The sequence below is a fragment of the Mollisia scopiformis genome, assembly GCF_001500285.1.
Source record: "Mollisia scopiformis unplaced genomic scaffold LY89scaffold_24, whole genome shotgun sequence".
Taxonomy (NCBI): domain Eukaryota; kingdom Fungi; phylum Ascomycota; class Leotiomycetes; order Helotiales; family Mollisiaceae; genus Mollisia; species Mollisia scopiformis.
In genome coordinates this window covers 922,505-944,852 of record NW_017263604.1, presented here as the reverse complement: position 1 = coordinate 944,852, position 22,348 = coordinate 922,505, and the positions used below count along the sequence as shown (strand labels likewise).

The 22,348-nt window shown below is 47.1% G+C and overlaps 14 protein-coding genes across 14 annotated transcripts; 7 read left to right on the top strand and 7 right to left on the bottom strand.

The window, feature by feature from the left end:
* Window positions 1-7: 7 nt before the first annotated feature.
* On the bottom strand, window positions 8-1,429 carry LY89DRAFT_689235 (GroES-like protein). The gene is made up of 2 exons (XM_018215871.1): window positions 1,035-1,429; window positions 8-982 (listed from the first exon to the last, which is right to left on the bottom strand). The coding sequence occupies exons 1-2, from the start codon at window positions 1,253-1,255 to the stop codon at window positions 190-192; spliced, it is 1,014 nt and encodes a 337-aa protein (XP_018065731.1). The 5' UTR covers window positions 1,256-1,429; the 3' UTR covers window positions 8-189.
* A 529-nt stretch (window positions 1,430-1,958) lies between these two features.
* On the bottom strand, window positions 1,959-2,525 carry LY89DRAFT_739564 (uncharacterized protein; the record flags this gene model as incomplete). The annotated part of the gene is made up of 2 exons (XM_018220477.1): window positions 1,959-2,239; window positions 2,285-2,525. 2 exons carry the CDS (start codon window positions 2,523-2,525, stop codon window positions 1,959-1,961), a joined length of 522 nt encoding a protein of 173 aa, XP_018065730.1.
* A 229-nt stretch (window positions 2,526-2,754) lies between these two features.
* Window positions 2,755-4,460, bottom strand: LY89DRAFT_243355 (uncharacterized protein). Its single transcript, XM_018206139.1, has one exon. It carries the CDS (start codon window positions 4,170-4,172, stop codon window positions 2,985-2,987), a length of 1,188 nt encoding a protein of 395 aa, XP_018065729.1. The 5' UTR covers window positions 4,173-4,460; the 3' UTR covers window positions 2,755-2,984.
* A 490-nt stretch (window positions 4,461-4,950) lies between these two features.
* On the bottom strand, window positions 4,951-5,666 carry LY89DRAFT_689233 (uncharacterized protein). The gene is made up of 2 exons (XM_018215870.1): window positions 5,084-5,666; window positions 4,951-4,981 (listed from the first exon to the last, which is right to left on the bottom strand). Exon 1 carries the CDS (start codon window positions 5,422-5,424, stop codon window positions 5,254-5,256), a length of 171 nt encoding a protein of 56 aa, XP_018065728.1. The 5' UTR covers window positions 5,425-5,666; the 3' UTR covers window positions 4,951-4,981; window positions 5,084-5,253.
* Window positions 5,455-6,805, top strand: LY89DRAFT_243331 (Creatinase/aminopeptidase). The gene has a single exon (XM_018206138.1). It carries the CDS (start codon window positions 5,732-5,734, stop codon window positions 6,431-6,433), a length of 702 nt encoding a protein of 233 aa, XP_018065727.1. The 5' UTR covers window positions 5,455-5,731; the 3' UTR covers window positions 6,434-6,805.
* Window positions 6,806-7,029: 224 nt separating this feature from the next.
* On the top strand, window positions 7,030-8,769 carry LY89DRAFT_759331 (flavin-containing monooxygenase-like protein; the record flags this gene model as incomplete). Its single annotated transcript, XM_018221462.1, has 3 exons — window positions 7,030-7,118; window positions 7,218-8,527; window positions 8,591-8,769. 3 exons carry the CDS (start codon window positions 7,030-7,032, stop codon window positions 8,767-8,769), a joined length of 1,578 nt encoding a protein of 525 aa, XP_018065726.1.
* Window positions 8,770-9,896: 1,127 nt separating this feature from the next.
* On the top strand, window positions 9,897-11,144 carry LY89DRAFT_739561 (uncharacterized protein; the record flags this gene model as incomplete). The annotated part of the gene is made up of 3 exons (XM_018220476.1): window positions 9,897-10,234; window positions 10,281-10,433; window positions 10,490-11,144. The coding sequence occupies 3 exons, from the start codon at window positions 9,897-9,899 to the stop codon at window positions 11,142-11,144; spliced, it is 1,146 nt and encodes a 381-aa protein (XP_018065725.1).
* Window positions 11,145-11,609: 465 nt separating this feature from the next.
* LY89DRAFT_689231 (uncharacterized protein) lies at window positions 11,610-13,162 on the top strand. Its single transcript, XM_018215869.1, has one exon. It carries the CDS (start codon window positions 11,802-11,804, stop codon window positions 12,900-12,902), a length of 1,101 nt encoding a protein of 366 aa, XP_018065724.1. The 5' UTR covers window positions 11,610-11,801; the 3' UTR covers window positions 12,903-13,162.
* Window positions 12,973-13,707, bottom strand: LY89DRAFT_537318 (Phosphoenolpyruvate/pyruvate domain-containing protein; the record flags this gene model as incomplete). The annotated part of the gene is made up of 1 exon (XM_018208115.1): window positions 12,973-13,707. A coding segment is annotated over one exon (735 nt), but the record flags the coding sequence as incomplete, so codon positions are not given.
* A 796-nt stretch (window positions 13,708-14,503) lies between these two features.
* On the top strand, window positions 14,504-16,191 carry LY89DRAFT_595313 (putative sugar transporter; the record flags this gene model as incomplete). The annotated part of the gene is made up of 4 exons (XM_018209853.1): window positions 14,504-14,677; window positions 14,723-14,993; window positions 15,044-15,908; window positions 15,957-16,191. 4 exons carry the CDS (start codon window positions 14,504-14,506, stop codon window positions 16,189-16,191), a joined length of 1,545 nt encoding a protein of 514 aa, XP_018065722.1.
* A 96-nt stretch (window positions 16,192-16,287) lies between these two features.
* LY89DRAFT_723173 (uncharacterized protein) lies at window positions 16,288-17,776 on the bottom strand (the record flags this gene model as incomplete). Its single annotated transcript, XM_018218794.1, has 3 exons — window positions 16,288-16,768; window positions 16,964-17,582; window positions 17,750-17,776. 3 exons carry the CDS (start codon window positions 17,774-17,776, stop codon window positions 16,338-16,340), a joined length of 1,077 nt encoding a protein of 358 aa, XP_018065721.1. The 3' UTR covers window positions 16,288-16,337.
* Window positions 17,777-18,258: 482 nt separating this feature from the next.
* Window positions 18,259-19,306, bottom strand: LY89DRAFT_243306 (uncharacterized protein). Its single transcript, XM_018206137.1, has 2 exons — window positions 19,165-19,306; window positions 18,259-18,770 (listed from the first exon to the last, which is right to left on the bottom strand). Exons 1-2 carry the CDS (start codon window positions 19,176-19,178, stop codon window positions 18,311-18,313), a joined length of 474 nt encoding a protein of 157 aa, XP_018065720.1. The 5' UTR covers window positions 19,179-19,306; the 3' UTR covers window positions 18,259-18,310.
* A 483-nt stretch (window positions 19,307-19,789) lies between these two features.
* On the top strand, window positions 19,790-20,447 carry LY89DRAFT_689229 (uncharacterized protein). Its single transcript, XM_018215868.1, has one exon. It carries the CDS (start codon window positions 19,899-19,901, stop codon window positions 20,115-20,117), a length of 219 nt encoding a protein of 72 aa, XP_018065719.1. The 5' UTR covers window positions 19,790-19,898; the 3' UTR covers window positions 20,118-20,447.
* LY89DRAFT_243266 (uncharacterized protein) lies at window positions 20,433-21,689 on the top strand. The gene has a single exon (XM_018206136.1). The coding sequence runs from the start codon at window positions 20,749-20,751 to the stop codon at window positions 21,385-21,387; it is 639 nt and encodes a 212-aa protein (XP_018065718.1). The 5' UTR covers window positions 20,433-20,748; the 3' UTR covers window positions 21,388-21,689.
* Window positions 21,690-22,348: the final 659 nt, after the last annotated feature.

Genomic DNA, 22,348 nt, shown 5'->3' with positions numbered 1-22,348 from the left:
TTAGTGCGGGGCAATTTTGACCCCGCTAAATATTTAGCGAGTCAAATAGGGGGGCGCGGGGTGAAGACATCCGGTATGGTGGCGAACAACGTGAATTGATTGATGGGATCAATTTTGGTGCCATATAAAGAAGACCAAAAGTTGACAAGAATGAGTGGTCCGCTTCTCTCATCGCTCTCAGCCGCTCTCTCAATGCAGGTCAGCGCAGAGTACACCTCTATACCTCATCTTCCCCTCATCCAGCTTCTTCATGCTTTCCTTCACGCCTTCATAATTCAAAGGAAACTTCTCAATAACAGGCTTCACACCATGAAGAGCAGCGAACTCCAACATTTGAACATAAACCACCTTTGGCGGGACCGACGATCCGATGATCTTCCATCCTGATAACAAGAACTGCATGAAGGGCACATCCAGTTTCGTCTCGAAATCCGTGATTGTCAATAGATAGATCGAAGCCATGGGAGCAAGGATAGAAGCGTATTGACTCCAGTCTGGCATTTTGCTTGTCGTTATGAGAAGGTGATTGATCTTCCTCGGAACCTCAAGTTTCTCCACGCCTTTAGTAGCAACAAAGTGATGCGCTCCAAGCTTCAATGCCTCCTCTTTCTTTTCCTCGGAACCACTCAATGCGACAACTTCACACCCCAAAGCCCTTGCAAATTGCAATGCAAGATGTCCCAATCCTCCAATTCCAACAACTCCGACGACATCTGTGGCTTTCAATCCGAATTGGGTAAGAGGGGCGAAGACCGTGACACCGGCGCACATCAAAGGAGCAGCGTTCTCAGATGCTATACCGTCAGGGATGTGGAAGAGGTATGGTTCCTTCCAGACAGCTCCACTCCCGAAAGAACCCTGGTCTGTATTCCCAAATCCGTACATTTTTCGATCACCGGTGCAATAAAGCCAATCTCCGGCAATACAATGCTCGCAGATATTGCAAACTTCAGTCATGTATCCCCAGCCTGCGCGATCCCCGCTAACAATGCGGTCAGTATTTGAGATAGAAAACAATTGACAAGCAGACTTACACTTTGAAACTCTTGACTTCAGGTCCGATGGCCCTCACAATGCCTATACCTTCATGACCAAGTCCCTGGTCAACATACTTGTAGTGCTCATCTGTACCACAGACGCCTGAATGAGTGATTTCGATAAAGATCTCGTCGCTTTTGAGAGCTGGTCTTTGAGTTTTGGCGGGGAAGATTTCGCCAGTGGGAGAACCTTTGAAGTAGTCGATCTCGAAAGTCATCTTGCTGAAAGTATTTTGAGACTAGTAAGTTTGAATATGTAGAACGGAACAATAGAATGCAGAGTATTTATGTTGGTGTTCAAGTAGGTTGAGTCCTGACAACGAGTTTATGGGTAGATTCCCCCTCTCCACGGCCACTATAATTCTTTGAAATCCATCATGCAACAACGCGGGTAGCCAAGCGTCACTACGCCATGCTGTTGCCTGACCCTTTTTATCTCTCCTTCAGTTGATAGGTTTTGTCATCAAACCTTTCAGCCCTTTTTTCCTATTCGGGCCAATGATCGAATGTGACGCCGGTGATTGGTCCCTTAACTCCGGTGTGGGGATACAAAAGCTTATTATTCAGCATGGCTGCAGAGATCGCATATTGAGGCTTGGTCCAGAAAAGAGGCGTCGAGAGAAGGATGGAATGTGAGGGGTTCGTTAATGCAAGAGGTATGCTATCTCCGATGGCTGTTAGGAATAGTAATCATTTGGGGGTTTGGTCCCGCTTCACGCCACTGCTCCTTCGGATATTTTCCAACTGAGAAAATGTATTGGTGCCCTGAGACTGAAGGATAACATTAAATCCAAGCTAAGTATTGGACACATAAGGAATATGTACAAGTGAAATGAAGAACGTTTTCGTGTTCAAAACATGCCCACGTTCCTTCTTCTCACCTCCCTCTGACTTCTTTGACAGCACGCGTCTCAATCTATATCAGTACACAGGCAATGGCACCCCGTCACAGTCATAGATCCAAGTGTCATACGAAGCCTGATCGAAAAGACAGTCCATAGTCGTCCCATCATTCGTCCACGGAGGCCTCCTCCGCCACCCACAAAGCTGCGCATTGGCACCAACATTACCACCACCTGAATGAGTCGCAGTCAAAGTAGTAAGCTCACTCCAATTCTCAGCCCAATCGATTAGGACAGCTAGGTTGGTTGGAAGAAATGATCCTTTCGGTTCGAGGCCATTGGTCGCGCAGTGAGCTGCACCTGAAACCAAATACAACTTGTATCATTCATTCAAGGCAGATGTACTCTCGTTGAATGTCATGTAAGGGGACATGATGTCATGAACGGACTCGTAGTAGCGAACAGAAGCTGCTGTTGGAACAATGGCATCAGACTCGCCATGGAAATGAATCACCTTGACCGCTGCGTTGTTGAACGGTGTAAGATCTTGCCAATCTGTTTCCAACGAATCAACATCGACTTGCCAAGCTTCGATCATCTTATGCTTGAGAGTATCGTAGGTGACGTTGTCGAGAGTAGGAAGCATCGAGCTATCAAGTAGGTAGGTGAATCGCTCCACAGATTCGCCTCTAGCACCCACTTCACTGAGCTCTCATTCACCAGTCGCACTATTGTACGCTGTTGTCGCATGGTCGAAATCAGCGACTGATTGATAGGAAAGATAGACTTAGCGACCTTCGGAGTCTCACAAGTATCCTCTCAGTTGTCGTTCAACGAATCGTCTTGCCGGACCGATCTAGCAAGTTTCTGTAAAAGAGTGAAAAGGCGATACAGACTCATGGGTAACCAGTCTATGAAAGCGGTTGTCATTGATAAGCTGTAAAGTCGCAGATGAATCCTGAACTTTGTGCTCAGTCGAGCGAAGCCATTTGGTAGCAAGGGAGACATTTTGGATCTGCGTTTTGTGGAATCCTTGAAGTCGACAATTGTCTACAATTCTAGAATACGCAAAAAGCGCAGGGGATTGAATGGCCAGCAGCTTGGCTCACGAATTCTCGAGGCCGGATTGGCTAGGACCTCCATGCTCTTTCCTTCGATGCTGAATCAAATCTCTCTCTCTGAAATAGCCATTTCCTCGGACCTTTGGACATCCAGTTGCGCTGCAGGGAAACAAAGAATCGTCATGCTCTTTGCGCAAATGTTTGGTGAAGTCCTTTCTAGCGTGAAAGACTCTTCGCGCTGGATGTTCGAAATGATATTCACATCCTTCGTAGGAACAAGCGAGGGTCATCGTACTGTTACTGGATATCTGACATTCCTGAGGATCTTCGGAGCTTTCAGAAACATACCAATTGATGTTGTGGTCGTTTTGGAGATGTTGAGTCAGGTGATCAGGGCGATGAAATGCTTGAAATCCGGAGTGCTTGGAGCAATATGGGCAAGGATAAAGCTCTCTGGGGCAAAATCTGTCAATATGCCTGCCCAGAACGTCAAATCGAGAGAAAATTTTCCCGCATCGGCACGCATAAGGTAAATGCTTGGTCCGAGTGGCGTGACTATCCAGCCTCGCCTTATTTAAGAATGGCTTCTTGCATTGGTGACATGTATTATGGATAGCTTCTAGTTCTGGGGCGTGGAGAGGTATTGTATCGTCGACGTCAAAAGCGTCTATGACTTTCATAAGGCCGGCATCTGGTTCAAAGGCGAACGCAGTCGATTGTGATGTAGGAGTCGTTGATTCGTATTGATACGGATAATTGATGTCATATGGACTGCCCGGGACCGATCTTAGCTGGACTTGTTCAACAAAATTGAGATCAAGGGGAACTTGCCTGTTGAGAAGTGATTTGTTTTGGTAAGATGTGCTTGTGGGAACGAGGCCAGGTGGAGAGAATGAAGCTCGGGGGTTGACAGAGTGGCTGGAACTGTCGAGGAGCGTTGATTGGTTTTGCTGAGTCAGATCACGTGACTCTGATTTCGCTCGAAAGGGGAATTCCGATTGTGGCGAAGACAAGGGTTGGTGTGCATCTATCAACGGAGGATATAGGGACCAGTATGCTTGCCCAACTTCGTTGCAAGTCGGAACGTGTGAACGGGTGGCATTAGGGATCACAGAATCTACAGGGACACTCTCTGGTTGGAACTTTGAGGGCAAATGTTCTGCTGCATCTCGACGAGATGCTGTCATCCAGCGATCGCTAGCACTGAATTCTGAATCTTGAGTATTGCTCATTGTTCCCGCTGACTTATCGGTTTTATTCCCGGAGAGTATACGACAGGAATCCCAAACGCAATGCCCAGAGCGCGAAGGCGAAGCGCGATCATGGAGGTGGTGGTGCACTGCCCCAGGGCCCGGGGGAGGTGGTGGTGGAGGTGGTGGAGGTAGAAGTAGATTACTCGTATTGGTTTTCGTGCCTTGAAAAACAGGCGCCGTCGACTCGTTGAGATATTAGCACTCATAGCAAAGGGGCACACTTGGATCAAATATATCGGCTTCGTCTCCGGAGCCTGCTCTGCACACCCCTGCTGAACATCCCTGCCTCTGAGAGGAAAGTTGCCTGGAAATGCTTTTGTGGTTCGCACATTTTGCGGGTGGTTCGCAAATGTAATGTGCGGCTCACTCCAGCATCGCCCACATTCTCTTAGGATGGAGGTCCTTGGCTGATGTCTTTCTCTGCCAGCGCAGTAGTCCACATTCTCTCACCGAAGCACTTGGTCGTCCTCGATGGCCATTGGTTTCTACGCGAGCGCCTGCATACAAGCGAAAGAAGCTATTTCACAAAAAGGGCGAGAAGTTCAGGTATTCGTTCTTTCATTGGCGAAAACACGGCCCTGTGTAATAAAAGCTTAGACTTGCCGTCTATGGACACCGAGTCTTGGATGAATATGATATCTATAAGAGCTTACCCAGACTCTAGAGAATCGAGGCAAGCCAAACTTTGGTTTCCCATAAGGATGATTATTTTCATGCGAGAGATCAACAGTCTATTGAATTACAACGCTCACTGTTGTCGACAGCGTAGACTGATCCAGAACACTTCTGTATGAAAACACGAATTATCAGTAAGCTGAATAGTAAACATGACTTGTTGGGGTCGAGGTCACGTGCATGAATTTTCCTGGCTGAGACATTTTCCTGCAAAGTTTTTCTTGGTTGAGTGATTGGTTGAGGATCTTCGCCCTGTCCGATAACTTGCAGCCAACTTGACGCATCAACATTCGCTTCGGGCCCAATCATGAGCGGAACAGCGGCTCAATAGAACGAATATAGGGCGGAGGAAGTCCAGAAGAGGGCGACATCTCGCCCTTTTTAATCAACAGTACAAGACGAGATCAGTTTTCAGAAGGTCGTCCAGTACATGACAGGGCGACAAGTTGATGTCATTTACTGGGAATCCAAGTGAAGTGCCACCATAAGATACGCCCATGAGCATGATAAGACCAAAGGTCAAATAGGAGACGAGTACAGAGTTCTTCTCACTCATCTGCGATGTTGGGCTCGCCTAAGCTAGGTAGCGTCGACTCCCTGAAGGTCTAGGCGAATCACGTGAATAACACTTCTCTCAGCTTGTGGCATCAAAAGGATCATTTCAGCTTGGCCAATCTCTAAACATCGCACATTCAAGTATATTCCGGGTTTGAAACAAGTAGATCGTTGCTTATACTTGTTAGATAAAGACTTTTTACCCCACCTTACTACCCCGCACCCCGCTTCTCTCGTCTTTGCTCCCATTTTGTCATTTTAGATATCTCAAAGACTACATTCTCAATAGCAAGACACAAGACTTCACCATGTCCGCAGAAACCATAACAGAAGAAGCTCAACGTGCAGCCTACCTGTCAAACGCCCAAACCAAAGCTCTCCATCTCTTCGAAGAGATCGAGCGTACCCTCATCCGCCCCGGTGTGACCGAGAAAGACATCAGCAAAGAAATCTTCCAACTGGCATCAGACCGCTTCGGTGTCACTAATCATTGGCACAAGCGCGTCGTCAGGAGTGGACCCCATACCTTGTTACCATACGCAGAGAACCCAGCCGACCGCACGATTGAAGCCGATGACATTCTCTTCGTTGATCTCGGCCCTGTATTTGAAGCATGGGAAGCCGATTTTGGACGAACCTTTGTACTCGGAGACGATCCCGTCAAGCATCGCTTACGAGACTCGTTGGAACCGGTATGGCTAGCTACCAAGAAGGAGTATAAAGCCAACCCGGACATGACGGGCGAGGAGCTTTACGATACCGCCTGCCGGAAAGCAAAAGAGGCTGGATGGGAATTTGGCGGACAGATTGCGGGCCATCTCGTTGGTTCTTTTCCTCACGAGCGGATTCCGAATGACAGAATTACCCTCTATATTGCAAAGGGCAGCAATCAGCCTATGAGTCTTTTGAATGCATCGGGACAAAAGCGGCATTGGATTTTGGAAATTCATCTTGTTGATCGTGCTCGGGAAATTGGAGCATTTTATGAGCAACTTCTCACGGTTGATTGAAAATGGATGAAGCGAAGACTTGAGCGATGAAAATATTGGTCGAATGTTCTTCAGGTACACTGCCGTTGTCAGACTACATGTTAGTGGAAACATTGGAATTTCATAGACTATGATTCATCTGAGAATCAGAAACAGAACCATCCTGAATAAGGGTTGTTGAATCGATGGAGACTTTTTACGTGTCTGGCTTTCAAGAAACGGAAGTACTCGGGAAGCTGGCTGAATTGAATGCAGTCCTTCACGATTCGATGACATTATATGAGAGCCTCTTCAAGACCCAATGGGCCACTTGACCCCTGAATCAGGAGTGTCCAGTAACTTTCCTTAGCGAGTCGCCAAATCATTTACTGAAGCTATAATATTACATCAGCAGCCCAGAGTAATTATTCTTAGAAGCTAATTCTCACGCGGGATTCAAATTGATTCGTTGTGCGAAGTCGACCAACGCCGGCTAATTAGATGCTGACAACAGATCCTCGTAAATCAGCTCTTTTAAGGTGATGCGATCCCCTGAAGCTATGAAGTGATCGTCTGTTTGGAGTGAAAACAAATTGCGGAATACCATCCATCTTATTTTTGCCGTCGCTCGGTTGACAATGGGTGGAAAGATCGCAGTTATAGGAGCTGGCGCACTTGGTCTTTGTGCGACAAAGATATTCACGGAGGATGGATTCATTGTCACCACGTACGCACTCAATTCATTAATCCACTTGTCATTCTGTTCATTTCGGGTTTGGACGTCTCAGTATTGAGGAATATGCTCAGCTCTCTAACATATCTTCAGCTATGAATCTCGCGAGTACCTGGGAGGTTTATGGAAAGATTCCGACGACTCCACCATATCTGTTCATGCGACTACAATCTTCAATTCGAGCAAATATCGCGCAGCTTTCTCAGATTTCCCTTTCGCCAAGACAGACGACGATTATCCCACAGCTACCCAACTGCATGAATGGCTTCAAAGATATGCTCGTCATTTCAATTTGCTGCCCAAAGTCAAGTTCGGAATGAAGGTCATGAACATCGAGAGGAGGGGTGAGAAATGGGATTTGGCAATCAGGCGAAACAGCACTGGACAGATCACGACCGAGTCATTCGACAAGGTCTGCGTTGCAACGGGCTCATTTTTCACCCCAAGATGGCCAATCCTCGCAGGTTTCGATCAATTTTCTGGCAAGGTCATACACTCCATCGATTATCATGGATCAAAGGAGTTCAAAGATCAAAACGTTTTCTTAGTAGGCATGCATGCCACGGCCCAAGATGTTACGAACTCTCTATCCGAGAACGCGAAGCATGTTTACCTCTCTCACAGAGGTGGTTTACTTCTATTGCCAAGATACAATGAGGATGGTGCGACTTTCGATTCTGCAGGTTCTCTAACGGTTACGATGGCTATGGCTTGGTTGAATCGATATTTCCCTAGAACCCTCTTCTGGTTGATGGACTCAGCTCTGAAGAAAATGTCTGCAAAGGCATTTCCTAACATTCCAAACGAATGGGGTCTGGATCCGGCGCCTTCTATGGCCATCTCGACTCCTTTGATGGCTGATACTCTTTGGACCCACCTGGAATCTCGGTTTGCGGAGCCAGTTCCCCCAATTCGGCGCATTACGGGCCCTCGCTCAATTGAGTTAGAGAACGGCCGCGTTCTGGAGGATATCGATTCTATTATTTATTGCACTGGATACAATTTCAATATACCTGAGGGCCTGATTCCTAAAACATCTACCATTGAAGATCTTCACCCTTATCCCGGCAACTCATTTGAACAGCCTCCAAACCTTTACCGAAATATTTTCCCTTTGCATCCAGACCCGTCCATCCGAAACTCACTCGCATTCATTGGTCAAGGTGCTATAGTCTTTCCTGGATTCATGCAGCAGGAATTGGTTGCCATGACCATCAGCCAGATCTGGAGGGGAAACTCTTCATTACCATCATATGATGAGATGCTCAATTGGCGAAAGCGTAACGTCGCAGAACGCGAAACAACTGCAGCTATATATAAGCCTCGCCAAGGCTCTACGTTCTATCCTGTATTCTTGAACATGGGAGATCAACTGCCCTGGTTGGACGAGACAGCTGGTACTGGTTGGTACCAAAACCTGAGCACGGCCTGATTCAATTGGCGTTCATGGAAAATGTGGTGGCAAGACAAGGAACTTTATCACCTGTGCATGAAAGGGTTGTTCACTCCTGCGATATGGCGACTCTTCGAAACTGGCAAGAGAAAAGCAATGCCGAGAGAGGAGTGTCGGGCGATGATTTTGAGTGAAAACAAATTGGCAGAGGCGCAAAAGAAGAGCAGATTGGAATCAAAGAAGAAAAGCTGAGACGTTGGTTACAATAGCTTGTCGTGATAGATGATTGGAAGAGAATCCTTTGAAGGGCGAGCGAATACCTCGTGCGAGCTGCTCCAAAGAATATTTAAATATTCGAGATGCAACGAACCATGATGTTATCTCTGAGCTTAAGCATGTAAAGTAATCCAAACCCCTGTAAGCCACATTTTGCAAATTTCATGGAGACAATTCACACGATACCAATCCTTCTAGAGACGCTGAAATTGGGTTTCTAATATAACTTTAATGATAATTTGACGACGGACAGGCAATTTTCAGCGCTTAAATCTTCTGCAATCTTTGAACAATATCACTACAATTATCAGTGTTATTAGTTTGCTAACTCCTCCATTCACTAATAACTAAGCAATTTCCAACTTGTTCATTTTGAGGTTCCCATTAACATGTGACATTGTTCTACTCACACTTTGATCATCTGTCGAAAGTCCCTCTGCATAGATGAAAGAAGATAGTTTCCATAGAGAAATCTTTCATGCCAGAAAAGAACAGCGTTCATGCATGCTAAAGGAATGTTTTTGAAAAAAGAATTTATGCTCACTTTGTGAATGATAATGCTAAGCTTTACGGAGCTCTAGTGGCTTGAAATATATTCGCAAAATCAGAGAACCGTGAACTACACTCTCTATTATACACTGGTATAAACCCTACAATAGCCCGTGATTATACGTTAGTCTGCCAACAATATGAAAACAAGGTACTTCAATTTAAAGAGAATGCATAAGAGAATACATAGGCAAAACTTCAAGTCCGTCAAGATCTCAATACTTTCAAGCGGCACAAGTTCTTTCTTCTTCAGATTAAGGTAAATAATGAAATGGCAATAAATAATACACGATCAGGCAGTACATTATATGGTCCATTGCTAGCGCAGAATTCCTTTCATCTTTTCTTCAATGCTAAAGTTACCCGACTATTAGCTCGCTTTTACAGCTACCCGACGTTTGGGTCTTGTACACCACGACTTGTATAGACAGATATTGAGGTCACGAGACCAGCACGTGAGATTCACCTACTTTCCCGATACCACTCTCTTTTGCTTTCATGTTCGGATCTCGGTCGTCTTAATTGCAAATTACAGCGCAGCAAAGTCCGTCGTCATGCCTCCAACCATCTACTTCGGCGTTGAGCTGGAGTTTTGTCTCGGATACCCAGCCAATGGGCAAACTGGCCTCCTCGCTACGAGCCCCCTCGCTTCGAGCTCCTTCGCTTCGCCCCCTTTTTCCGCCAACTTCACTTCGACAGATTCAGAAGAAGTACGGAAACAAGTCAGAGATCGCGCAGCAAGAGCGCATATTGGCCGGACTTTCCTTACTGAAGGCCTGCCGTACAAGCCAAGTGGGACGGACAATGACAAGCCCAACGAAGATCCAGATCACTGGTCCGTTAAAGATGATGATTCCATTCTCGAAGGCGGGCCACGGCCGGACTATTCTTGGTGTGGAGTTGAAGTAACGTCTCCCGCATATTCATTCAACCCAAAGTCGATTGCGGCTGTCGGACAAGCTTGTCACATCCTCAACAACCATTACTTTACCAATGTCTTGTGGTCTCCATGTCCATTTCTCCTTTGGTAAAGCTTTTGACAAGAATGTCCCAGAAGCAAACTGGACTTTTGAGCGTTTGAAGAAGTTGATGTAAATGGTTTCCACAATAGATTGCAATTACGAAACAGTGCTAATAAAGTGCGCAGGATGTTCTTTTGGGTTTTCGAGGATCACTTCGATACCCTGCACTCAACCCAACGACGCAAGGATAGACATAGGTGTTACATGGTTATGCGCCGCCATACCCCTATCAGCTCGAGCACCTTGTCCAAAGGACTCAACAAAATCAAGAACACCACCTCGGTGATTGAACTCGCACGCTTGGTATCTCGAGAAGAAGCTGAGAGGGAAATGGCAGTAAGCATCTACCACATCGCACAGAGACTTTCTCCTGGACACTTGATCGGACTCACGGTAAATGGTCAACCGAAGGCCTACACTCCAACAGTGGAGTTTCGTAGACACAAGGGAACTTTGAGCTTCGCAGGAGTAAGCAACTGGATCAAGACTCTGGCGGGTGTCATTCTGTGGCTGGAGGACAAAAATGTCAACGATCTTCCTGAACTTCTGATGGAGTTGTCGCGCAGAGTGTATGAGCTGTCAAAGGAGGAAACAGAGGGTCAAGATGGTGGCGATGAAACAAGGGACGGACTTGGAAGTGAAGACGGAAGTCAGAAGGAAGTCAGAGAACGAAAATTCCCCATCATTGAGCTATTGAAGAGTATTGGCCTTGATGCCGGTATCACTGGGTACTACTACCGGGAACTGCTTGTGGGGCGTGGAAGCGAGCTGCGGGAATAGTCTGACAAGACTTTGGAAGATTTTGAGAACGGCGGATGGCATTGGTATCAGAGAGCGCCTCGCGAACTTGTCGTCATATTTTGACTTCAACAAGAGCAACAAAGCTGGGGAACTACATGCCATGTGCTTTGAACCGCATATTTAGAGGACTAGTTTCGCATTCCTGAAGCTGAATGGTACTCTCGGACTCAAAAATCCTTCATTCTCTCTGAGACATAATATGGCTTTTTCATACCATGTGATCTTTTTTCTTTCTTGTAGCAAGACCTCAATCTTGGAAAATTCCATTCACAGTCACATCAAACTATTCCAGAGTTTTGATTGACTTCTGGTTGTGGTCAGGTTAGAGTCTGGATTATTAATTACCCTGGCCGACGGCCAAGTCCGCCCTGACATCACTGACCAAACACCAATGAAAACACCACCCATTCTTGGATTTCTGGACTCAAGTAAGTAAAGGGATCAAACTACCTTTGTTGGTTAAGTTAAGCTTTAGTTTGTTCGATGGTTCATGTTGTGAAACCTCAGCGCGTCTCTGCTTTGGAGTTATAAGTTTGCTTTTAATGCCCCTTTTTCTTTTGAAAACTCCTTTGTAGCTCATTCACTTGTAGTCATTAAATTTAATACACGACATTCTCAATAATCAACATCGTCAACATGGCAAGTGCAGCAACAGCCACATCCCAGATGGGAGACTCTCAAGCCTTCAAAAAGGTCGAAGTCGACTTGAGAGCGCAGCCATCCCACCCTTCAACATTCGATCCTTCAATTCACATGTCCTTTACACCTCCAACCGAGTTCTACACACTTGACGAGCTTTCCTTAAACTCGCCATTCGCTGTCGGACACGTCGCGATCACTGCGCCATTTCCTCTCTTCAGCAATGAAGGAGTTCGAGCTTTACGAGCCGACCTCTTTCGTCCCGAAGTCGTATCCAAGCATTCCTATCGAGAGAGCAAGACTCCCGAACTTTACAAGATTCGAGGTTACGGAAAAGACGCACCATTCGTGTATAGTACATGGACATCACCCGAAATCCTCGCAGCCTGTTCCAAAGCTGCCGGAGTGGAGCTAGAAGTTGTCTTTGATTATGAGATTGGACATATCAACGTCCAACTCCCTCAAGGTGTCGACAAAGATCAAGATGTCGTTCTTCCACCTGCCATGCCACCAAAGCAGGATTTGAAAGTGAGTGAAGAGGATCGTCGCGCTTCGGAGAAGGATGAAGGGAATATTACGGCTTGGCATAACGACTCGTATCCATGGGTATGTGTTTGCATGCTTTCGGATTCAACTGGGATGGTTGGAGGAGAGACAGCACTTCGAACAGGAGATGGTAAACTGTTGAAAGTTCGAGGTCCAGGAATGGGATATGCAGTCATGATGCAGGGTGGATTGATTAACCACGTTGCGCTCAAAGCTCTTGGTGGCGGCGAGCGCATTACGATGGTGACCAGTTTTCGACCGAAAGACCCAAATGCGTACGACAATAGCAATTTGGGCAATGTCAAGAAAGTCAGTGATCACGCGGCTTTGTTTGGACAATGGTCTGCATATCGAGCCGAGAACTTGGCGAAAAGAGCATTGGCGTTCAAGGACAGTCTAGTGGGGTTGAGTGCAGAGGATATTAGCAGAGTCACGAATGAGTGGGCTGAAGAGCAGATTGCGTATTTGAAGGTTACTGCAAAGGAATTGACAGACGAGGGTGCGAAGGGAAACTACAATCATAACATGGATTTGCTGAAGAAGAAGTTTTGATGAACGCTATATAGGGTTCGGCATTTGTAGTTTACATAAATTATCTATTATTGAGATTTCCAACACTGTTTTTTGCTCTCTTCAACACCATTTCAGCACCCATGACCATCATTGCAGCATCACCAGCTAGCAGAAAGAATTCAAAACCCATATCAATCTGAGCTTCTAAATTATCCTGTGACCCAAGAATTCCAACCGGAATACCCAACCGTTTCGAAATATCCAATATCTTCTGTAATGCAATGACATATTGTTCTTCCTTCCCATCACTACCAGGAAACCCCATGGAGCTCCTCAAATCCACAGGTCCAATAAACACACCATCAACTCCTTTGGTACTCATTATGGCTTCCGCATTTTCCACGCCCTCAACCGATTCAATCATCGCTAGAACAGCGACACCTTTCGCTGTTTCTGCCTGGTATTTCGCAAAGCTATTTGTCTTCTCCTCCAAATCCGCGTAAGGTGTTCGAAAAGGACCACTACTCCGCTGACCCAATGGAGGATAACATGCGCGCTTGATAATGAGATCCATCTCTTCTTTGTTATTCACCATCGGAACAATAATAGCGCTCACTCCGCTATCGAGTGCCCATTTAATCCACTCCACGCCATGTGATGGTACACGCACAACTGGAACACAAGCTCCCTGAGAGGCTGTGATAGTGGCATGTACCATGTCATTTGATGAGTGTGCTAATAAAGGGGAATGTTCCATGTCGATGAGAAGCCAGTCGAATCCGGAACGAGCCAGTATTTGGGCGGCATAGGGGGTATCGAGGGAGACGAAGGCGCCAAGTGCAGGTTTGTGCGTCTTCAGTTTGCTTAGGAAAGTGGTTGTCATGATTTTCAGCGATTGTGCAAAGCTTGAGATACTGTAAATTGCAGGTTGGAATCAAAAGGTCGTTCAGCTACCCACGACTATTCTCATCCCACTCCTGAAGCACGGGGTCAGGGTCCACGCGAATCTTAGCGAGCCCCTGATAAGGAGGGACCAACGGGCTCAAGTCGCGATCTGAATTGTAGAAATAACGAAATGTGACTCCCATGTCCAAGAAATCGAGGACGACCGCGGCCCGCGGCGAGATAGGCTTTCATCTCTGTTTTGTTTCTCCAACTTTCAAGTAATTCCTGGGGAAGGATATATCGGATGTCGGGTGTGGTAGCGTTTGATAAGGAGCTCGTGTCGATCATATCCCGAAGTAGACAACTGTTCCTGAGTATATCAAAATGTCATCAAGGAAGCAGTGTTCCGAGCTTATTAAAATTTTAGGACCTTCTCTCAACCGTCGCGTAACGGCGTGGGTTGGCCGTTGATAACAGTTATCTGTATTTATCTTGGCAGGTTATGCAAGGCTGAGCGATGTCTACAATATCAACTTCCCATCCCCAGATCTACGGCTGTCAGTCAGTCAGTCATATCCTTTACCATTCCATCGGAACGAATACTACTTCCGCCGCCTTGCATATCACGGGCTTGATTTAAAGTAACGGAAGAGATCATTCATTCATGCTGCCAATATCTTTTCGTAATCATGACATTCGCAGTATCGGACAAGAAAGGGGCCGAGTCTCCAATTAACAATGATCATGAGAATGGCATGAATGAAACTGAGTCAATCACCGGCGAACTAGCAACAATCCACCTCCCAGGACTCGATTCAGTCTTCGAAGAACAAGCAGCTCTTTTAAATCATGCTGTGCAAGTCATTGGTATGGGAAAATATCAATGGGCATTGTTCGTCTTAGCGGGGTATGGCTGGATGTGTGATCAGGTACGATTCTTCAAGTCCAATATCGCCTCTAAGCTAATTGTTTAGCTATGGCAAACCACCGTCTCAGATGCCCTCGCTCAAGTTGCAGTTGAGTTCCAGCCTCAACACTCTGCATTTCTGTCCCTGGCTCTCATAGCAGGCTTGGTATGTGGTGCTGGCTTCTGGGGTCTCGGATCGGACTTGATTGGACGAAGGCTAGCATTCAACCTCACGCTCTTCATCGCCGGAGTTTTCGGTCTTGCTGCTGGAGCTGCACCAAATTTCGTTGCTTGCGCTATGCTATGCTCTTTCATTGGCTTCGGTGTTGGTGGTAATCGTAAGTTTCCGCTGCTCGTACAGCGTCTAGACGCTGCTCACATTCGCTAGTCCCCGTTGACTCGGCAATATTTCTTGAGTTCTTGCCAGCTACCCACCAATACCTTCTCGTCATTCTATCGGTCTGGTGGGCGTTAGGTCAAATTATCCCGGCCGGTGCTGCTTGGGGATTTCTCCCTAACTTCAGTTGCGCGTCTACCACTCCAGCAGGACAATGCCACAAAGCTGATAACATGGGCTGGCGTTACCTCATGTACACTATGGGCGCGCTCACCCTAGTTCTATGGGCTGGTAGATTCTTGTTCTTCCGCTTACACGAGAGCCCAAAATACTTGGTTGGGCAAGGCCGATATGTAGAAGCCATCGAAGTATTGGATGCAGTTGCCAAGTATAATGGCACATCGCAACCAATCACAGTAGCCATGCTCGAGAAGATAGAATTAGACCATGCTGAGCGTCATGGAAAAAGCCATGAAGTTGCTCCTGTTGATCGGAAAGCTGCCATCAAGCGATCTCTGAGGGCATTCAAACCTGGAGGCTTTCCTCACGTCCGCGCACTCTTTTCGACATTCAAACTTGCGTACTCGTTTACGTTGATTCTTCTGATCTGGGGAATGATTGGACTGGCATCTCCTCTTTACAGCAACTTTCTCCCGGAATATCTTGCAGCGCATGGTGCTAAAACTGGAGACGGTAGTATCAATATTACCTACCGAAACAACTTTATTATTATCGTCTGCAGTCTGCCTGGAACTCTTCTCGGAGGATGGCTGATTGGAATCAAATATGTTGGACGAAGAGGAACATTGGGAGCGTCACTCATCATCACTAGCATCTTCCTCTTCGCTTTCACAACTGCTAAAACATCGGCTGAGAATTTGGCGTTCAATTGTGTCTCGACATTTGTACAATACATGTAAGTTCAAGCATCATGTTGAAGAGGAACTGACTAACAGTAAAACAGAATGTGGGGCGCGCTGTACTGCTACACCCCAGAGGTCATCCCATCTCTGCATCGTGGTACAGGAACAGGTCTTGCATCTGCTTTCAACCGAGTTTGTGGTTTGATGGCTCCTATTATTGCGACTTATGTTGGATATTCGGATGTACCTATCTTTGTGTCAGCATCGTTGTATCTGGTCGCTGGTCTTTTAAGCTTCTGTCTGCCGTTTGAGACGATGGGTAAGGCCGCAATATGAATGATAGCAAACTTTCCCGAATAGCGCGTACTATCATCATTGTCACGATGATACGATACAAAGCATCCAATCTTTTATTCTCACTTTGCAGACCATATATCGGCCTTAGGGTATTGATGGAATGTACAGTATGTATCATGGATGACCTAAACCAACAATATTCTGCCACTTATGTTTTTGAAGTCATCAAAGTTCAAGCCCCATCCATCCATGTTGAGAGCTTTGATGGCCTCCTCCAATTTATAGTTTAGATCCCAACGTCCGCCATCTTGAATATACCTAGAGGTATCGGCTTCCTTTTTGGCCTTAATCATTAACCCATTTGCTGTTTGGACGACATCTATACCTTCTCTCAACAAGCGAACAGAGCTACCAGCGTAGTCGGGCAACGCAAAGTCTCCGAGTTGAAGTTCCTGCGAACAGAACATCGCGTTTCCAAGCACCATGCTCACCAGCATCTTTGATTGTTTTAGCTTCTGACTCTTCATGTTGTCAACAGTCAGCATCTGGGTCTTGAAGTTTGCAATCGTCTTTTCGATCTTCTGAAAAGCGATGGTCCGCTGCTCGTTGATGGCTTCTATAACATCATTAGCGTAATGACAGGAAGAAAGTTTCAGCACGTCCTCGAACAAGCAAATTGATCGTGAAGCCACGATATCGTCGATTGGTGGAGAACAGTCCTGTATCTCCAGATTGTCCAGAGGATGCAAAAGACATTTGCAAATCGAAATTGTACGTCAAATTGTCGAACAAACAAACAGATGTCACTTACTCAGTACTCTCACAGGCAACCGAATACGTTCGTCTGTAAAATCGATCGAACTCGTGGCCTCATGCTGGGCTGCTTTGGATAGCGTCTCAAAATGGTCTTTCATCCCGAATAACCATGCAATCCATAAGTAGATTAAGAGATCCTTATCAAAGGACTTCCAAGGACCATGGACATTCATCAGACTGTCAAAGTACGACGTAGCATGAGGTGTTATCAGTTCGTGCCACTGATACTTGTCGACAATAATGGCTACCTTGTTGAGCATTGGAAGGTCGATTTTTTTAGGCACTTGGACGTGGTTCCCATGCAGTATGGCGAGTATGATCATCATTGCCAACGGATCGTCTTCAAGGAGCTCTATCGTGACGAAATCCTTCTCTTTCAGTTCGGTGCCTTCACGGAAAGAGCTATCAAGCATAGCCTTGAAGTAGTCGGAAGAGGCGATGAGTTTGGAAGAGGAAACTCGTAGTTTGAATCTCGCAACTTCGACATTAAGTGGTCCTATATTGTAGGCCGCCGGTCGGACTTCTTCGTTGGTTGGGGAAGCTTCTTGTCCCTGGACTTGAGCGAGGTCCTTGGTCTCTTTCGCTGCAAGAACCAGTTCCACATCGCCCTTCGGCTGTATTCGATGTTAATAGTTGTCATTTTGAGGTGGGAAGGAAAGTTGTATAGAGCAGCTCGGGAGTTTGGATCCATTATATACAGGCGCGAGACATCTGTGACTGTGCTAATCGAGCAAGCCAGCGATGTATCACTGCAAATATCTGAATCATAGAGTTCCCAAACCAACGACTGTGATGATTGTAGTGACATTGTTCGAAGGTTACTTAGGACTTGAGCCAGGAAAGTTGTCTGTCAGTCGGAGTCGATTCACTGGAAGGCTGTGATGCAGAATAGATCATGTATTCCATTCAATGGCATGTACCTTTTGAATTTGGAGTCATCCACAAATCGACATTAGTCAAATCTCTGCCAAAGGTTCGATTTCAGGTCATCGATAAACCCCAGTCTCTGGGCTCGTGACTCGGAGGGGAAATATTTTGTCCATAAAAGAACTCGAGATTTGCCTCTTGGACATGGTTTATCTCGCACTAGGACCCGTCAAGAACATCAACATCTTTCAAAAGACTAACTCATACATCAGAACAAAGACGATTCAAGTATTATTCTTCAACAACAGAACTATCAATCAGACTCCCAAAGAATTCAAATGGCCATCTCAACGATCAACGAAGAGCATATAGCAAACTATGCTAATGCAGTAAACTACAAGTGCTGCGATGTAAGCATCTCGTACAGGATTCATGCACACGCTGATATAGAGCTAGTGTAATGGACTCATTCTCTTCACTGAAGACCACTATTCAAACTACAAAGATGGTTTTGTTTATGGCCATTTGAGATGTGGCGATTGTAAACGCACTCTGCTCCATTAGATCTTTTGAACGCTGCTGCATAAGTAAAGAAGAAATCAACAGAGGTGGGATTGATTTCTTTTTGCGAGACTTTAAGTCTGCGTTGTGTTGGACTTATTTTGCGTGGCTTTCGCATCACCCAGACTGTTGGAGGTTGGATGGCGAACTTGAACGATTTTATTCCTATAAAACTACCTTTGTGTTGGTTTGGCTTAGACATTGTAAAGTTGAGATGGTTTGGAGAGAATGGTAATGCCTGACTTTTAAGAGAACTTCGTAATCTAACAAATACAAGCAGCGTAAGTGTGATTTTGATATGACTCTCAAAGCGACAGCAACAATGTGCTGCCAAACTCGGTGTGTTTCTCCAAATGAGATACCAACTTGCATGGCTAAGACAAGTTAGCTGCCATCGCTCATCTTGCCGGACTTCGGTCACGTGAACTACCGGGATATGACATTGAAACTCAATCCAGGGAACAAGAAGAAACAGTGCCACAGGAGCAGAAGACTGAACGACACCGATACAACAAGAAGTCTCACACACATCCTTGAGTATGCCTAACCAGAACCAACACAACAAAACACCCCCTACCCCCAACGCCCTCACCTGCTCATCGGGAGACTTCTCCTGAGATCAGACAAACTTGGGGTCCCCTCCCCTGAAATCAAACACAAGTACAACAACCTACGCGCCACCACAGCCCCGGGAGACTTCCGCCCGGACCAAAGTGCTGCAACCCTCTGAAACGCAAAAAGAAACCAAACCCTAAACACCTGACTTACCAAGTACCAAACATGGAATGCACATGTTGGAAAGAACAGACAGAGCCCTCATGCGACCAGCATCACACCAACATGATTCAGCTGAGGAAACCAAACCCGATCTGCCGAGAATATATGAAGATGGGAAATAGAGTGTTGTCAGCCTCCTTTGTTCGACATTTTTAGGGGGTGACGAGGAGACAGGAATACATAGAGATTGAGTGAGAAGGAATTCGCCAGATGGTAGATTGAGAGATGTTATCTAGGGGCGTAGTGAGAAGAGAGAGGGAGTTAGGGTACAAGCGAGGTTGTAAGGGAGAGGCTCAAGAATAGTGACAGATACATGCGGGAGGGAGGGACCGATGATGATAAAGCAGACAAATATAGGAAGGAGGGAAGGGGAAGGGGGAGGAGGAAGGGGAGGAGAACGGCACGGAGAGTCGGGGAGTTGAAGTTGGGGAAGAACCCAGTTTAGGTAGTTGAGTTGAATATACCCGCGCGTGTTGGCGGCAATGGCCCAGATTGCGGCCTGGAATAGAACGGGAGTAGCCAGGATAGGCCTAGTCTGATTCTGGTCTGGTCGAGGATATTGCGGGAGTGGCTGATGACATCCCGGTCACGTACTAACCCAACATCACATCTCAAGGACGAACATCAAGAGTGAAGATACTTCTGATATTCTCGCAACAATGGAACAAGATCACGATTTCTCACACCAAAAAAATCAAACAAGTATCACTCACCCCATCCTCGTAATGCCCAAATATACGCCCTTCCTGTGCCTTTTACCACTCGTCAATCTGCCTACAGAACGCTGCGATTCGTATGGATCCGCGCAGGAGGAGGCGCAGTATCTCGACTGGCACGGCTGCACCCCCTTCACGCTGCAGCAAAAAGACTCGCATGTACCCGTCGACCGCTTCATGCAACCTGCAACCTGCAACCTGCAACCTCTCATTCTGCACCGAAACTGAGCCTCACTCCCGCAGCCACCACTGCACCTATTCTTCGACCCCCAACATCCCAACTCCCCGTACTGTACATGTACAACCCGGTGTCGAGTAGAAAGGGAATGGCTATGCTGCTGGATTTGAATTTGACCAAACTTGGCTTTCACCCGGGATCCTGCGCTTCTCAGTGGCTGAATCGAGAGTGTAAGGGACCTCGATTAGAACAGTCGACCCCGGAAAATGGATGACTGATGTGCTGTCGGAAGTAAAATGTGGAAAGTGAATGTCGGTCCCAAGATAAGTCTGACTTTCTTTCACCTTCAAATAAAATAAAATAAAATAAAATAAATTGTTGGTCCAAAGAAGAGAGAATCGAGTCCAGCTGCCTTCGTCAATCTTTTTTCTGCCGAGGATACCCATATCCCTCCCTCCCTCCCTTCCCTCCTCCCACCCAACACCTTGGGTCGGGGAGTTTTCCTTTATGTACAATCCATTCGCCATCAACGTTTCCCAAGGTCCATCTGGTTCGATAACACCAACCACCACCACAACAACAAATCCCGAGTTGTTGACCTCGGACACATTCCACATCCCACACTCATTCATTCGTTCGTTCCCATTTCCTTAAAACAAGAGCAAGACCCCGTCCTACGAGATGCGGTTTTCCCTCGAGCGAGCTCCCGCCGACCCCTCATGTGCTGCTGGGTTCTTATGGTATACCTGCAGTGATATCGACTTCTATGGATGCTGCTCCACCGATCCGTGCGATGCTGGCTGTCCTGATCCTGCTTCATTGACGAAAACAATCTCGACCAACTCCCCACTTCGGACCTCGACTCTGACTGTGTCTGCTGCACAATCGAGTACCAGCTTACCGTTGACCTCGAGCTCTGCCCCGACTACGTCTGTACTTAATAATGCTGATCTGGCTGGATTTACTACATCGATGACAATTTCTGAGACGGGAATTCCAACTTCATCACCGAGTCCCTCAGCATCAACAGCGAGTTCAACATCAAATTCAACCACAAATTCCATAGCACTCATCATTGGAGGTGCGGTTGCCGGAGTTGTGGTCGTTTCCATCATGTCCCTAATCATCTGGTTCTGTCTCCGCCGCCGCAAGCAAAAGCAAAACAAGAGCAGCAATCGATACTCACTCCAAGATTCCCTTCCTCCCTACGGAATACCAACCAAAGATTTCGTTCTAGACCGAACAACCGGCCCGGCACTTTCACTCCAAGAAAGTGAACCCTTTGCACCGTTCGGAGGTATGTCATTCCTATCCATCTGATATGTATGTACAAAGCTGATCCCACTCGTAGGCCGCTACCAATCAGCAAGCCCGTCCAACTCAGAGCCTCGAAGCCTCCCACCTCTACCCCCCACTTCTCCTTCACCAGAACCTCACGTCAGCCGCGCTCGTACCGACTCGCAATCCCAATCCCAATCCCAATCCCAATCCCAAGCCGCAGCACCATCTCACTCCTCACCCGAAATCTACTCCCAAGCCCAAGCCCAAGCACACGCCGAAGCAATATCCACCTCCACCGACTCCCTCCCCACCGCCGCCCTCCCCACCGACCCCGAAAAAGCCGCCCTGAACCCACCCCCCGCACACCTGCACCCCATCTACGGCCTCACGCCGCCCTCCCCAGGACTCCCGCACGTGCACCCGGGAAACCCCGTCAACCGCTCCCTGGAACCAATCCAATCGTCCATCCAGTCCTCGCTGCGGGATTTGCCATCTTTCATGCACAACCCGACGCAGGCGTACGAGCGGGAGGTGAAGTACCGGTCTCTGCCGCGGCGGACGAGCGAGGTTACTAGGAGTACGACGACGAGTCGGAGATGGCAGCCGTGGCGGAATAGTGAGTATGGTAGCGGTGGCGGGGGCGGTAGTGGTGGGCCTGGTGGGCCTGGTGAGCTTGATGGTTCACCTGTCGTTGATGGCGATGTGGTGTCTCCTATGATTTCTTCACCACCTCAACCTGAGCTCGAGCGCGCTTCGCGATCACCGCTCCCTGAGCTGGAGGGTGATTTCGTGCCGTCTACTTTTTTGACACCTCCTATCCCGCAGAAGAGCGTGAAGCGGAAATCTCGATGGGAGACTGCTCCTACTGCTTCTCCTCCAACTGAGACTATCGGCTTGGGAGTAGGTGTCGCGACCCCGTCATCCGTATCCTCGGACTCGACTATGCATTTACCGATCCAGATGCAAGGACCGAAGGGCCTGGATCTCACGAGCCCGGTGT